Raw genomic sequence first — 14,500 nt, 5'->3', positions numbered from 1 at the left:
GCATTGGCATGAGGATTGTTTACTACTGGACCATCAGGGAAGTCCCAGTTTCCTTGTTTTTGATGTCCTTGACAGTTTTGAGAAGCACTGGCTAGTTTTATAAAATGTCCCCAAAGTTGTAATTGTCTAAAGTTCTTTTCCTAGTTAGACTAGGGGTTTAAATCTGGGGGAAGAAGGTCACACTAACTGTCATTCTTACAACATCATATTAGAGGTACATGCTATCAACATATCACTGATATCAGCCTTTAAAAAATTATTTACTTTTGGTTGTGCTGGGAATTCACTGCTGCATAGGCTTTTTCTAGTTGCGGCGAGCAGGGGCTCCTCTTCGTTGTGGTACACGGGCTTCTCACTGCAGTGGCTTTTGTTGCGACGCACAAGCTCTAGGCATACTGGCTTCAGCAGTTGCTGTATGCGGACTCAGTAGTTGTGGCTCATGGGCTTAGTTGCCTGGTGGCATGTGGGATGCTCCTGGATAAGGGATCAGACCCATGTCCCCTGCATTGACACATGGATTCTTAACCACTGGAGCACCAGAGAAGCTCAAGGAGTGACTTTTGGAAAGCACCCAAGGATGGGATCTGGTAGCCAGTGGAGTCCACCATGTGACTAGAGGTTGAAACTTTCAGACCCCCTTTTTCTCAACTTTGTCACCATCCCACCTCTGGGGGTGGAGAGGGGCTAGAAATTGGGCTATGTAATGAAGCCTCCATAAAAACCCAAGAGGAGGGGGTTCAGAGAGCTTCTAGGTTAGGGAATCAGAATGCATCCATGTGTCACTGTACCCTGCAGGCCCCAAACTCCATGATAACTTTCCCCTCCTTATCTCACTTGGCTGTTCATTCATATCCTTTAATATCCTTCATACTAAATTGGTAATCTAGTAAGTAAACAGTTTTCCTTAGTTCTGTGAGCCATTGCAGCAAATTAATCAAACCTGAAGGAGGGGTTGTGAGAACATAACCAGTTGGTCAGAAACACAGGTAACAATCTAGGCTTACAACTCGCATCTAAAGTGATGGGGGTGAGCAATCTTATAGGACTGAGCCCTCAACCTGTGCAATCTGATGCTATCTCTGAGTAAACGGTGTCTGAATTGGGCTGAATTGTAGGACATCCAGCTGGTGTCCAAAAATTGCTTGGTAGTGTCTGGAAAACCCTTCACACACATTGTAATTGGTGACCAGAACGCTCTTACCTTCCCTGCTTGGTGGTCTGGAACCTCCCACTCCAAGATTGAAAAACCTGGCTTTCATTGTCTTTCATCCATCTATTTGTTTGTTTAATACCAGTATACATGTAGTGGTTTCAGAACTGTTTACCCAGACACCATATATGTACATTTGTCTCTAGACTTACAGTTTCTATTCATTTCCAGAGTTACTTAGATTAGCTTCTTTTCCACCCATACTCCAGTGAAGTTTATCATATATTTTTAATGCAATGGGTACCTGCATGTGTACCAATCACTCAGTCGTGTCTGACTCTTCATGACCCTGTGGGCTGTAGCCCACAAGTTTCCCCTGTCTATGGGATTTCCCAGGCAAGATTTCTGGAGTGGGTTGCCATCCCCTTCTCCAGGGGATCTTCCCGACCCAGGGATCCAACCCGAGTCTCTTAACATCTGCATTGGCATGTGGGTTCTTTACCACCATCACAGCCTGGCAAGCCCAGAGTGACTGTACTAAATAAAACAGATGTCAAGACAAGAGACAGAGAAATGTTTCATCATAGAAGGGTCAATTCATTAGGAAGACACACAATCATAAATGTGCATATACTGTACTAACAGCTTTAACATATTGTTACATGAAGCAAAAACAAAATGAACTAAAAGTAGAAAAAGACAAATCCACTGCCATAATTTTCATGTATCTTCTACCCCTTATATATTTAACTGTTAGAAAAATTGAGATTTAAGATAAGCCTAGATACTTTCAGATGTTTCCTGAAGTTTTTTGAGAGACGAAAAACTCTTCTATCTATGAACCAATACATAAAAATTTTAAGATGAGAAGGATGCTGCAGTGTGGTCCCCAGCAGGCTTATCCAGTTTCTTTCCTGAATGAACTCAGCACAGGACAAATTCAATTATTACTCATCTGAGGACACCCTTCCTAATCTTTACTTTTCAGACCTCATCATCAGGAAAACAGTCATAAATGTATGTACTTAACAGGGCTTGAAAATACTTGAAGCAAAACCTGGTGGTGCTAATAGAAGTAGACACCCTATCTCAGTAATTACTAGAATTTTTTTTTAATCGGTAAGGACAAAGAATATCTAAATGACAATATCAACCCCCTTCACCTACTAGGCTTTTATAGAATTATACTTTCACAAGTGCAGGAGGGAAAGAGGAAAAAAATCTAAAGAGAGGAGGAAGCGGGGGAGGTAAAGAGTTAGAGCGCGAGCAACCTCTGTGTGTCCAGATTCTGCTAAGAGTTTGGGGATATTGAGACTTGATGTACCTACGTCCTGCTTGGGTATGTATAGAGAGCACCTGCCGTATGTCTAGTGCATGTATTAGGCGCCACCCCACTCCAGTACTCTTGCCTGGAAAATCCCATGGACGGAGGGGCCTGGTGGGCTGCAGTCCATGGGGTCGCTAGGAGTCGGACACGACTTAGCGACTTCACTTTCACTTTTCACTTTCATGCATTGGAGAAGGAAATGGCAACCCACTCCAGTGTTCTTGCCTGGAGAATCCCAGGGACGGGGGAGCCTGGTGGGCTGCCGTGTATGGGGTCGCACAGGGTCGGACACGACTGAAGCGACTTGGCAGCAGTAGCAGCAGCACTGAAGCGACTTAGCAGCAGCAGCAGCAGTGCCAAGACGGTCTCTCTAAACCCCAGTTAGCAGTTCCGCAGAGACACCTCAAACCCCAGCTGGCAGCGGGTGCCTCATTCATCCCCGTGAAGCCTCGAAGCCGGTGCCGCTTCAGCTGAACCCCAAGCCGGGAGGTCCACGGCGCGCTCCCGCCCTGCCCACTCGCGCCCGCGCTTGCGCATCCCACGAAACCCGTTAAGGCGAGGACCAGGCCCTCCCTATCCGGGACTACATTTCCCACATGCCTCTGCGCCTAGTTTCCTTCCGGCTTCCTTGCGGGTTTCGGCTCGGAAAGGTGAGTTGGTCTCGTGCACTGAGGAAATGGGCGCGGGGGCGGCGCGGGGGCGGCGCGGTCGCTGTGTGCACCCGGCTGCAGTGACTGTGTAGTTTGTGACGCTGCCCGGACACTGGGTGCTCTGATGCGTCCTCTGTCCTCCTGCTTCAGGGCCGCGCAGATGCAGCGGCCCAGAATGGCTCCGAGTTAGATTTACGAACCCCACAGTGAAGGCCTGTAACAAAAAGACGCAGAACAACAGCTCTCAGAACCACAGCTTAACCAGAGCTCCCTCCCAAGGCAGCGCTCTTGAACTCGGAGACAGCTTCCAGCCCTGGCCATTGTACTCTGGCCGTTCTGTCCGATGCCGGGAAGGCACAGCTTCACCCCGGCTCCCTCTTATTTCCATCGGGTAGTGTGTGTGATGGATGGTGGGAGCGAGGGTCGTAGCGGGGGTGTGTCCTTAGTCTGGCCCGGCTGAGCTGGGGAAAAAGGCTCACTGCGTCGATTCCCGTCATCGTCCGCCAATCTTTAGAAAGAAGGAAATCTACATGATGTTTCCTCTTTGTCCCATAAAGTGTAATTTCAATTCTTTTTCTAGACCCGGGGATACTTGTAAGAAGTGAAAAATAGGTCAGACTAAGACAAAAAGTAATCCTGCCGTTAATCTTGTTGAGAGAGAAAAGACAGAAAACCAACTACACAGTTAATAGAAAACGTTACTACTGCACAGGTCACGCCGCAGTTGTAAAATGCCATAAAGACTCCCTTTTTGAGAGCTATAAGGTCTCTTACCAGGGTTTCTTACCAGCTTTCTTACCAGGGTTGCTCCAGACCTGCCTTGCTGTTTTTATTTTATTTCTGGAGATACCCGCTTGCTAAATTACCCTCACTTTACTAATAGCACTCAATCGCCAGTTAGTCCCTGCCTATCTTGTTCTCTCACTTCAGTAGCAGCAGTCATTCCAGAATGGTTCCCCACAGCCTCAGAATCCTTCAGCTGGAGCACAGCTGTTTACAGAGGGGCTTTTTTTATCCCTGTCCTCTGTCACATTCCAAAGAATTTCCTCCCTCTCTTGAGTCAGTCCTATTTTGTTGGACTCTGCAGGCTTATTCCAGGTAGTCTTTAGCTAGTTAGGCTTTAACTAAACAGCTGAAATATCCTACCCATTGGCCTGTTTTTTTTTTTTTTTTTTTAAACTTTACATAATTGTATTAGTTTTGCCAAATATCAAAATGAATCTGCCACAGGTATACATGTGTTCCCCATCCTGAACCCTCCTCCCTCCTCCCTCTCCATACCATCCCTCTGGGTCTCCCAGTGCACTAGCCCCAAGCATCCAGTATCGTGCATCGAACCTGGACTGGCAATTCGTTTCTTACATGATATTTTACATGTTTCAATGTCATTCTCCCAAATCTTCCCACCCTCTCCTTCTCCCACAGAGTCCATAAGACTGTTCTATACATCAGTGTCTCTTTTGCTGTCTCGTACACCGGGTTATTGTTACCATCTTTCTAAATTCCATATATATGCGTTAGTATGCTGTATTGATGTTTTTCCTTCTGGCTTACTTCACTCTGTATAATAGGCTCCAGTTTCATCCACCTCATTAGAACTGATTCAAATGCATTCTTTTTAATGGCGGAGTAATACTCCATTGTGTATATGTACCATAGCTTTCTTATCCATTCATCTGCTGATGGACATCTAGGTTGCTTCCATGTCCTGGCTATTATAAACAGTGCTGCGATGAACATTGGGGTACACGTGTCTCTTTCCCTTCCGGTTTCCTCAGTGTGTATGCCTAGCAGTGGGATTGCTGGATCAAAAAACTGGAAATAGAACTGCCTTATGGCCTGGTATTTTGTTCTTCCTCTCCATTGACTATTCAGATGAACACTTGGCAGTCATTTAATTCCGCCTGTGAGCTGCTGCTTTCTAATAGTTTAAATGATCTGCAGGTCATACAGGGAGGCTAACTGCATAGCATTATTTTAGGCTGTCATTTAGTGAGAAGATTACAGTTTAGTTGAAATCATACCCTAGGTATCCTTGATCTTTTCCACTGCCCTGAGGTCAAAAGCAGGAAAAGATGTTTGATTGGTGACAAAGTCTTAGCTTTTCAGTCTTAGCCTTTAGGAGTTTCAAGGTGATAGATTTTTAACAGAGAAATCTGTGTTAACAAGAGAAGGGAAATATTAGTAGGAAGGGAGGAAAACAGTATAGAAATTTGACAAGTGACTTGAAGTTTTTGACAGCGTATGTGTGTTTCAGATCATGTATTTATGTGATCTTATGAAAGGGAGTTTAGTATAGTGGCAATAGGATGAGTTATGAGCTGAATTACCTGGATTCTAATCCTAACTTGCCACTTAGAACTCGGTGAAGTTGGGGCAGTTCATTTCGTCTCTTTGCACCACTCTTTCTTCATCTGTAAAAGGAGGGTAATAATAGAACCTACTGTATAGGATTGCTGTGAATAGGTGAATTAATATGTGTAAAGTCCTCAGATAATGCTTGACACATAAATGCTCAATAGATTTAGTTGTTATTATTAAATTGTAATTGCATGTTTTTCCTCATCACCCAGATCCAAAAATTATGAGGATTTTGCCATGTGTGCTTCATCCATCCTCACACTGTCTGTCCTTTTGTAAATTATTGTTATTCAAGAGGAATTGCCTACCAACCTGAAGTTTTGAAATTTATTAGCATTATGAGGAAGAGTGGGGCTGAGAAGCTCAAATTTTTTTGTGGAAGAATAAAGAGCAGAAGAGAATTTTCTTTAATAATTGTGGGAAGAAGTATGTAGTATCCTTCATTTTCAGTGATATAGCTGACTTTTATTAAACGTTTATTTGCAACTTTAGTGCATATATATGTAGAGTCTTATTTAATACTCATAACAATGCTTTGGGATAGAATCTATAGTTATCACCATTTTTTATAGGAGGACTCTAAGGCTGCAAAGTAACATGTCTAAGGTAACACAGTTTGATAACTATGAGAGCTTAGATTTATATCCTGGAAGTTTGACAGCAAAGCCTATGTTAGTAATTGCAACAGTATACCAAATCTCATCATTGCTGCTGCTGCTGCTGCTAAGTCACTTCAGTCGTGTCCGACTCTGTGTGACCCCATAGACGGCAGCCCACCAGGCTCCCCCGTCCCTGGGATTATCCAGGCAAGAACACTGGAGTGGGTTGCCATTTCCTTCTCAAATGCATGAAAGTGGAAAGTGAAAGTGAGGTCTCTCAGTCGCGTCTGACTCTTAGTGACCCCATGGACTGCAGCCTACCAGGCTCCTCCGTCCATGGGATTTTCCAGGCAAGAGTACTGGAGTGGGGTGCCATTGCCTTCTCCGGATCTCATCATTATGTATACTTAAATCTTTCCCTCTTTACTTAGTAATCCATCATCAGTAGTAGTAATGCGTAGTCAGTCATGTCCAACTCTGCGACCCCATGGACTGTAGCCTGCCAGGCTCCTCTGTCCATGGGATTTTCCAGGCAAGTATACTGGAGAAGGCTACCATTTCGTCTTCCAGGGAATCTTCCCAACCCAGGAATCAAACCTATGTCTCCTGTGTCTCCTGCATCAGCAGGCGGGTTCTTTACCATTGCGCCACTTGGGAAGCCCAGTCCATCATGAGGGGGAAGATGTTGATCTAATGATAGCAAACACTGTCAAGTTACATCCAGAGTATAGCTGTGAGGTCTCTATGGAGGTGCGTGGATTTCATACAGTAAGATTTATGCTTTACAGTTTTTATTTTGATGATGTTACCTGCAAAGTTAGACTAATAGGACAAGAAGATCTAGTAGCAGTTGGAGGACTTCATAGGCACCTTGGCTCAAAGTATTGGTTCAGAAGCAAAATAAATGCATTTGCCAGGATGCTGTGAAAGGAAGCAGTCATGAGACTGCTATCAGTGCCTAAAAGACATGAGTCAGGGACTTTCTGTCTTTCTTTTCTAGGTAGTATTCTTAAGACATGGGCTTCGCAGGTGTCTGGGTGGTGAATCCGCCTGCCAAGCAGATGCAAGTTTGATCCCTGGGTTGGGAAAATCCCCTGGAATAGGAAATGGCAACCCCCCTCAGTATTCTTGCCTGGGAAATCCCTTGGACAGAGGAGCCTGGCGGGCTAAGGCCCAGGGAGTCACAGAGAGTGGGAAGAAACAGAGCATGTGCACACATCAGAGCTTGGATTTCTTTAGACTCCCTGTGCTCTCCTCCAGTTGAATATGAGAGTGGTGAGGAGTATTTTGGAAGCAGGAATGGAAGAGGAAAACTCATAAAACTAACATAAGTCATTTGGAGGAGCTCTGAGGCACCTCTGGTTTTATCACTGCTTTGTCTTCTTCCAGATCTGGCTTATCTGAACTCTGCAGATCTCTAACAGAAATCTTGAAAAGGACTGACCAGTGCTTGCAGTTCAAAACAATGGCCCATGTAAGTTGATGTTTCTTCTTCCTTTTTGAAATATTACCTATTTCTAGACCATGTATACATACTCTTTCCTTATTCTGAAACTTCTGTTTAATGGAACTCCATTCAATAACCTACTTTAGTCCCTCTCATTCCTGTGAGAGTTGGAGACAAATAGCCCAGTGTCCCTTTTGTGTGCCCTTCTCTTTTTTTCCACTAATGTGGACCATCTTCTGTCAAGAGCCATGAGGGTGCAAAAGTAAATTGCCTTAAGAAAAAAGCAGGTAATTTCTGCCAAATGTTCCCCCGTTAACATTTTTTATCTTAGTTTTTTATTTTAATACCTAAACTTCAACGAAAGCATATTTCCCTGAAAACAGTGATTTTTGGTCTGGTTCTATATGGAAACAATTTACATCCGCAGGGACTTCCTTGGTGGTCCAGTGGTTAAGACTCTGCACTTCTAACTACAGGGGACATGGGTTCAATTCCTAGTCGGGGAAATAAGATCCCACGTGCCATGTGGCATGGCCAAAAACAAACAGACAGCAGCAACAAAAATTTACATCCCCAATATAGAATTTAACATCTTTTAAAAGATTTTTAGAACTTTTTATTGATGCAAAACATACATAGAGAATAGTGCTCAAATCCTAAGTGTGCATCTAAATGAATTTTCATAAATTGAGTATTTCTGTCATATTAGCCCTCAGGAGAAGAAAGAATGTTACTGGCATTCAGATACCCCCCTTTCAGTTACTTTCTACCCACCCCGTCCAAATGTATCCAAATGTAATCCTGACTTGGAATACCCTATAATAATTTTGCTTATTTTGAGGACTTTATATAAGTGAAATCATATAGTTCAATGTAACTTTTTTTATTTAAAAAACAGAAAACAATATACACGAAGTCTTGTTGTATTCCAAATACAATTGCTGAACCATCAGAACCATCTGCGGATGTTTTGAAATGCTTGCAAATATCATCAAAGGGGATGTGTATAATTGGTGTTGCTGGCAGAAGGGAAGGCATAAGAGCATCGTACAGAGTAAGAGTCATTCCTCCGTTACGTTCTTATTAGAAACGCACTTTCATGGTGCATTTCCCACGTAGCCCCTGCTTTTGTCATTTTGTAAAGTGAGTTCCTAAAAGTTGGAAAAGTATTGAAGAAAATTGTGGAGAAACAAAGCAAGTGAGAAAAAAACATTTGGTAAAAGAAATAGCAAAGCTGAAAGAAAATACGAAAACCAAAGATACCATACGTGCATGACCCGTGTGTACTGGAGTTCTGTCCTGGGGGAAATGCGAAGCTAGCGGGAGGGTTGGAATTAATGTAGAATGCAATAGAATGCTTTGCTTTAAAACGGTAGGAAAATAGGCACCCACCCAAAATGGTGGGGAAACTATGTAGTGTTGGAATGTCTTGATTTTCAGCAATGGATTATTGATACTAAGTGGGAGATCCCTCTTTGAACTTTCCTTGAAAATCCTGTGGTTTGATGAAAGAGAGAATTTCGTCTTGTTTGACTGCTGATAGGGAAACCGCCAAACTTCTCCACAAACCTGAGTTTTTAAAATACGTAACAAGATTTAGTGTTGGTTGAAATATTAGTGCATTGAAATATTATGGTATGTAAGGCTTTGTAGAGGGTGGAAGAGGTAGGGATTTGATTGAGGGCTCGTTTTGTGAGGCTTAAAATTTCATATGCTGCCTTGATATCTTGTCAAGGCTCCAGAGACCTAACTAAGAGTTTCCCTGCTCTCCCCAGATGGGGCCCCCATTTACCTGGCTAGTTCCTCTATTCGCCAGACCAGCTGAACCTCTCCTGGTCCTTAACCTAGTAAGTCACCTCCTTGGCAGCCCACAGAATTATTCAAACAAGCCATCACATCATCCTGCATTGGCCACGGAATCCATCATCCTCTTTTCACTATAAAGCCTGCCTCCCGCAGATTCTGTTTGTTCACCCTATTCCTGAGTACATCCCCTGTGTGGCCCTGTATGACGTGTAATATCTTCCTTTCCTGGGCTGTGAGTAAATGTGACTAATAAACTGCCATCAGTCGCATCTATCAGGTGTCAGATATTCAGTCATCTCATACTGTTTAGGATCCCTCCCTCACGAGCGGGTTGAGTAGGAGGTGATCAGAACCGGACAGCAAATAGGTCAAGAATTATCTCCAGGAAGCTCTGAGAGAAGAATACTAGGAGCAGAGACCACTGTACAGTTTTACCAGATGTGCTGGTTTTGAGCAGGGTTTCTCAATTTTGGAACTACAGTTGATCTTTGAACAGTGCAGGAATTAGGGGCACTGACCCTCTGGGCAGTTGAAAATCTGACCCTCTGTGTATGCCATCCCTTCATATCTGGAATTCCTCATTATCTGCAGTTCCACATCCATAGATTCAGTGAACCTAGAATTGCATCATACTGTAGTATTTATGACTGAGAAAAATACACATAGAACTGGTACCATGCATTTCAAATCCTTGTTGTTCAAGTGTCAACTGTACTAATATTTTAAGCCGGAGAATCGTTTACTCTGGCGGAGTGTCCTCTGCATTGTTGGATGTCAACAGTATCCATGTTAGACATTTATTAGATGCTTCTAACACTCACACCCCCTCTCCCCAGTTGTGCCAATAAGAATTGTCTCTGGACGTGGCCGGATGTCTTCTTGGAAGTAAAATCACTCCTCGTTGATAATCATGATCCAGAGTACTATTTTTAACACTTGGGGCTTCGCTGGTGGCTAAGACGGTAAAGAATCTGCAATGCAGGAGACTCGGGTTCAATCTGGGTCTCCCTGGGTCAGGAAGATCCCCTGGAGGAGGAAATGGCAATCCATTCCAGTATTCTTGCCTGGGAAATACTGTGGACAGAGGAGCCTGGTGAGTTGCAGTCTGTGGGGATTGCAAAGAATCGGACACGACTGAGCGACTAAACACGCACACACTCTCTAACTCAGAAGTGAGGAAAGGTGTTCAGTGAGGGATGATGAATGATAAAGAGCTAAGAAGATCATACAGATGCATAAATAATGTGTTATTTATGCATATAACTCAGTTGCTCAGTCGTGTCCGACTCTTTGTGACCCCATGGACTGTAGCCTGCCAGGTTCCTCCGTCCATGAGTGTAAGTAATAGTGTAGAATGTGAGGGTTGAGGAAGATTTTTGAGATTGTATTGAATCCAGAAATCTAAAGAGAGAGTGAAAAAAGATTGAATTTAATGCATTCGAAATGTGGACTGCCATGTAGCAGATTTTAAAAAATAAAGAATTGGTCATAATAGGCAAAGTGCTTATAATAAAATCTGACTTTATGACGAACTTGAGTCATTTTCTTAGAGATTTTGTAGTACATTTGGGAGAAAATTTTATCAATATTTTTTCATTATCAGTGAAGGAAAAAGAAGATAGAAGATCTCATACTTCTTAAGAATTTGTGGTGGAGAAACAGCTTGCTGAAGGCTTGTGTGCACTGTTTCATTTCTTTGGGACTTCTTTTGGTTAATTTATTCCTTTCCAGATATTTTTGGGTAAAAATTTAATCTTATCTGCAGTCACAAGATGGTTCATAACATGTAGCGCTGTGTTTCAGGGATGCTAGTTTTCTTACTGTCTCATTCACATGGCATAAATTTGCTTGCTCTGGGCTTCCTCTGCTGGTCCAGTGGTTAAGAATCTACCTGCCAATGCAGGGGACATGGGTTTGATCCCTGGTCTGGGAAGATGCCACAGGGCATCTGGGCAACTAAGCCCATGTGCCACAACTACCAAGCCTGCAAGCCCTACAACATGTGCCGGCAACAAGAGAAGCCACTGCAATGAGAAGCGCGTGCGCCACAACTCGAGAGCAGCCCCAGTCACCGTAACTAGAGAAAGCCAGAGCGCAGCAGTGAAGACCCAGCACAGCCAGAAGTAAATAACAAACAAATAAGTAAATGTGCTTGCTCTGTGCTCCCTCCGTCTCTGCAATGCAGTCATTGATCCCCTCTCTTTCTATTTATAAAAAAATATTTCATGTATTTTCACAAGTAATACATGAGTTTTATTTTTTTCAGGGTTCAGTGACTTTCAGAGATGTGGCCATTGACTTCTCACAGGAAGAATGGGAATTCTTGGACTCAGCACAGAGGGACTTATATAGGGATGTGATGTGGGAGAATTACAGCAACTTCATCTCACTAGGTAAGGCAGTTTGTCTCAAATTATACCGACTTTCTCTTCTGTCAATTAGAGGACTGTGTTTGAGAAACTAAATGAAATTTTTCTCTCTGTTCCAAAGGAATGGTGTAAGCTTTGTTAGGTTGGAAATAGGACCCTCCTTTTAACACTTGTCATTCTCAGGCTCAGCAGGCTAGGTCCTTCAGACTTTCTTCAGGCTCTGTTGTTTCCATGTTTTCTTAGTACACAGGGGCTGGGTTTGAATTCTGGATTTTTTTGACAGAAACATTGTTCAAGAAACCAGAATTCACTATGTATTTGAGCTAAGAATTGATGGCGCGTCTTTCTAATCCATCTGTGAAGAGAATACCTAGACACAGGGATTCTGAACCTCTTTAAAAATAAGAGGAGCCTGTAGAATTTACATAGTAGGAGATGAATCCATGTAGTTCGTCTAAAACTCAAGTAAATGCATTCTGTTTTGTATAACAGACATATTCAGTTCTACTTGCTTTGTGGTTGAAGGTTAAAAATCTAAGAACTTTACATTTAATGTTAAACAAATATCCTAGTAAGTATCTGAGGATGTCTCAGGAAGCCTCTTATTCTTCTCTCAGCCAATTGATAATAATAGAAATCAACTGCTAATATACACACATATTATGGTATATGGTAGCTCAGATGGTAAGGAATCTGCCTGCAGTGCACGAGACCTAGGTTCAGTCCCTGGGTCAGGAAGATCCACTGAAGAAAGGAATGACTACCCACTCCAGGATTCTTGCCCAAAGAATTCCATTGACTGAGGAGCCATGGACTGGCAGGCTACAGTCCATAGGGTCACAAAGAGTTGGACACGACTGAGTGACTAACACTTTCACTTTCATATATATAAATGCATATATTTGTACTTATGTACAAAGGCCAAAGCCTTTGACTGTGTGGATCACAATAAACTGTGGAAAATTCTGAAAGAGATGGGAATACCAGACCACCTGATCTGCCTCTTGAGAAATCTGTATGCAGGTCAGGAAGCAACAGTTAGAACTGGACATGGAACAACAGCCTGGTTCCAAATAGGAAAAGGAGTATGTCAAGGCTGTATATTGTCACCCTGCTTATTTAATTTATATGCAGAATACATCATGAGAAACGCTGGGCTGGAAGAAGCACAAGCTGGAATCAAGATTGCGGGGAGAAATATCAATAACCTCAGATATGCAGTTGACACCACCCTTATGGCAGAAAGTGAAGAGGAACTAAAAAGCCTGTTGATGAAAGTGAAAGAGGAGAGTGAAAAAGTTGGCTTAAAGGTCAACATTGAGAAAATGAAGATCATGGCATCTGGTCCCATCACTTCATGGGAAATAGATGGGGAAACAGTGTCAGACTTTATTTTGGGGGGCTCCAAAATCACTGCAGATGGTGACTGCAGCCATGAGATTAAAAGACGCTTACTCCTTGGAAGGAAAGTTATGACCAACCTAGATGGCATATTCAAAAGCAGAGACATTACTTTGCCAACAAAGGTCCGTCTAGTCAAGGCTATGGTTTTTCCTATGGTCATGTATGGATGTGAGAGTTGGACTGTGAAGAAGGCTGAGCGCCGAAGAATTGATGCTTTTGCACTGTGGTGTTGGAGAAGACTCTTGAGAGTCCCTTAGACTGCAAGGAGATCAGCCCTGGGATTTCTTTGGAAGGAATGAAGCTAAAGCTGAAACTGCAGTACTTTGGCCACCTCATGTGAAGAGTTGACTCATTGGAAAAGACTCTGATGCTGGGAGGGATTGGGGGCAGGAGGAGAAGGGGACGACAGAGGATGAGATGGCTGGATGGCATCACTGGCTCGATGGACATGAGTCTGAGTGAACTCTGGGAGTTGGTGATGGACAGGGAGGCCTGGTGTACTGCGATTCATGGGGTTGCAAAAAGTCGGACACGACTGAGCGACTGAACTGAACTGGACTGTACTTATGTACTATTCTGAACATTGTATATTACTAATTAATCCTCACAACAACTCTATGGGAAATGTACTATTATTATCCTTATTTCAGATGAGAAAACTTAGGCACAAAGGTTAATAATTTGCTGAGGCAACATAGCAACAAAGGCAGGATGAACCCGTACTATCTGGATCCATAATTTGTGTTCTCAGCTATTAAATAAGACTGCCTCTCAGCAGAGCTTATATGAGTTTAAATTGTTTTAAAGCCTGTTCTTAACTATCTGGTGTCTGTCCTTAGTGGTCCTGAGGTTACCCTAGTGTGAGTGTTTTTCAACTTTCTAGCATTTCTTTGTGCTTAGACTTTATAAAATACCATTTTGAACTACTAGTTTATTATAAATTTAACCACATGTGAACCTAAAGACTTTGGGGTTTATAATTTCATGTCACATTATATTTTAAGCAGGTCCTTCCATGTCTAAGCCAGATGTGATTACCTTATTGGATGAAGGGAAGGAACCCTGGATGGTTGTGAGAGAAGGAACAGGAAAACATCACCCTGGTGAGTGAGGGCTGAGTAGGCATGGGAAAATCATTACTGTAGGTAATAGCCAAGTACATCAGGGTAGAGACATTCCCTTGATATTTACAGATCACTCTTCAAAAGCCTATAGAGGAAAGGCCTAAGACCTAGGAAGCAAATTAAAATCTTTTAAACCTGGGCTAACAAGGGAATTTCCTACTGGCCTTGATTACAACTCTCTATTTCTCACATCATATTTCTCTCCCACTTCAAAGAAAAAAGCTGTTCTCAGTAGAAGGAAAACAAATGATAATGTAAGAGTT

The 14,500-nt window shown here is 42.9% G+C and overlaps 1 protein-coding gene across 4 annotated transcripts in view; it reads left to right on the top strand.

Moving 5' to 3' along the window:
* LOC113875659 (zinc finger protein 14 homolog) overlaps positions 1-14,500 on the top strand; it is a 100,274-nt gene that overhangs the window by 72,391 nt on the left and 13,383 nt on the right. Inside the window, exons 1-4 of one of the 4 annotated variants that reach the window (XM_027514278.1) lie at positions 3,043-3,127; positions 7,477-7,561; positions 11,607-11,733; positions 14,121-14,216. The exons of 1 other annotated variant lie outside the window; for it this stretch is intronic. In XM_027514278.1, coding sequence (XP_027370079.1) covers positions 7,553-7,561; positions 11,607-11,733; positions 14,121-14,216 — 232 coding nt within the window. In that variant the 5' untranslated portion in view covers positions 3,043-3,127; positions 7,477-7,552. Of the gene's footprint in view, positions 1-3,042; positions 3,128-7,476; positions 7,562-11,606; positions 11,734-14,117; positions 14,217-14,500 lie in introns of those variants that run through there. 2 more of the 4 variants (XM_027514277.1, XM_027514280.1) reach the window with 2 other exon arrangements.

This window comes from Bos indicus x Bos taurus, chromosome 18 (assembly GCF_003369695.1).
Source record: "Bos indicus x Bos taurus breed Angus x Brahman F1 hybrid chromosome 18, Bos_hybrid_MaternalHap_v2.0, whole genome shotgun sequence".
Lineage (NCBI taxonomy): Eukaryota > Metazoa > Chordata > Mammalia > Artiodactyla > Bovidae > Bos > Bos indicus x Bos taurus.
This window is presented reverse-complemented; position numbering and strand designations above follow the sequence as displayed.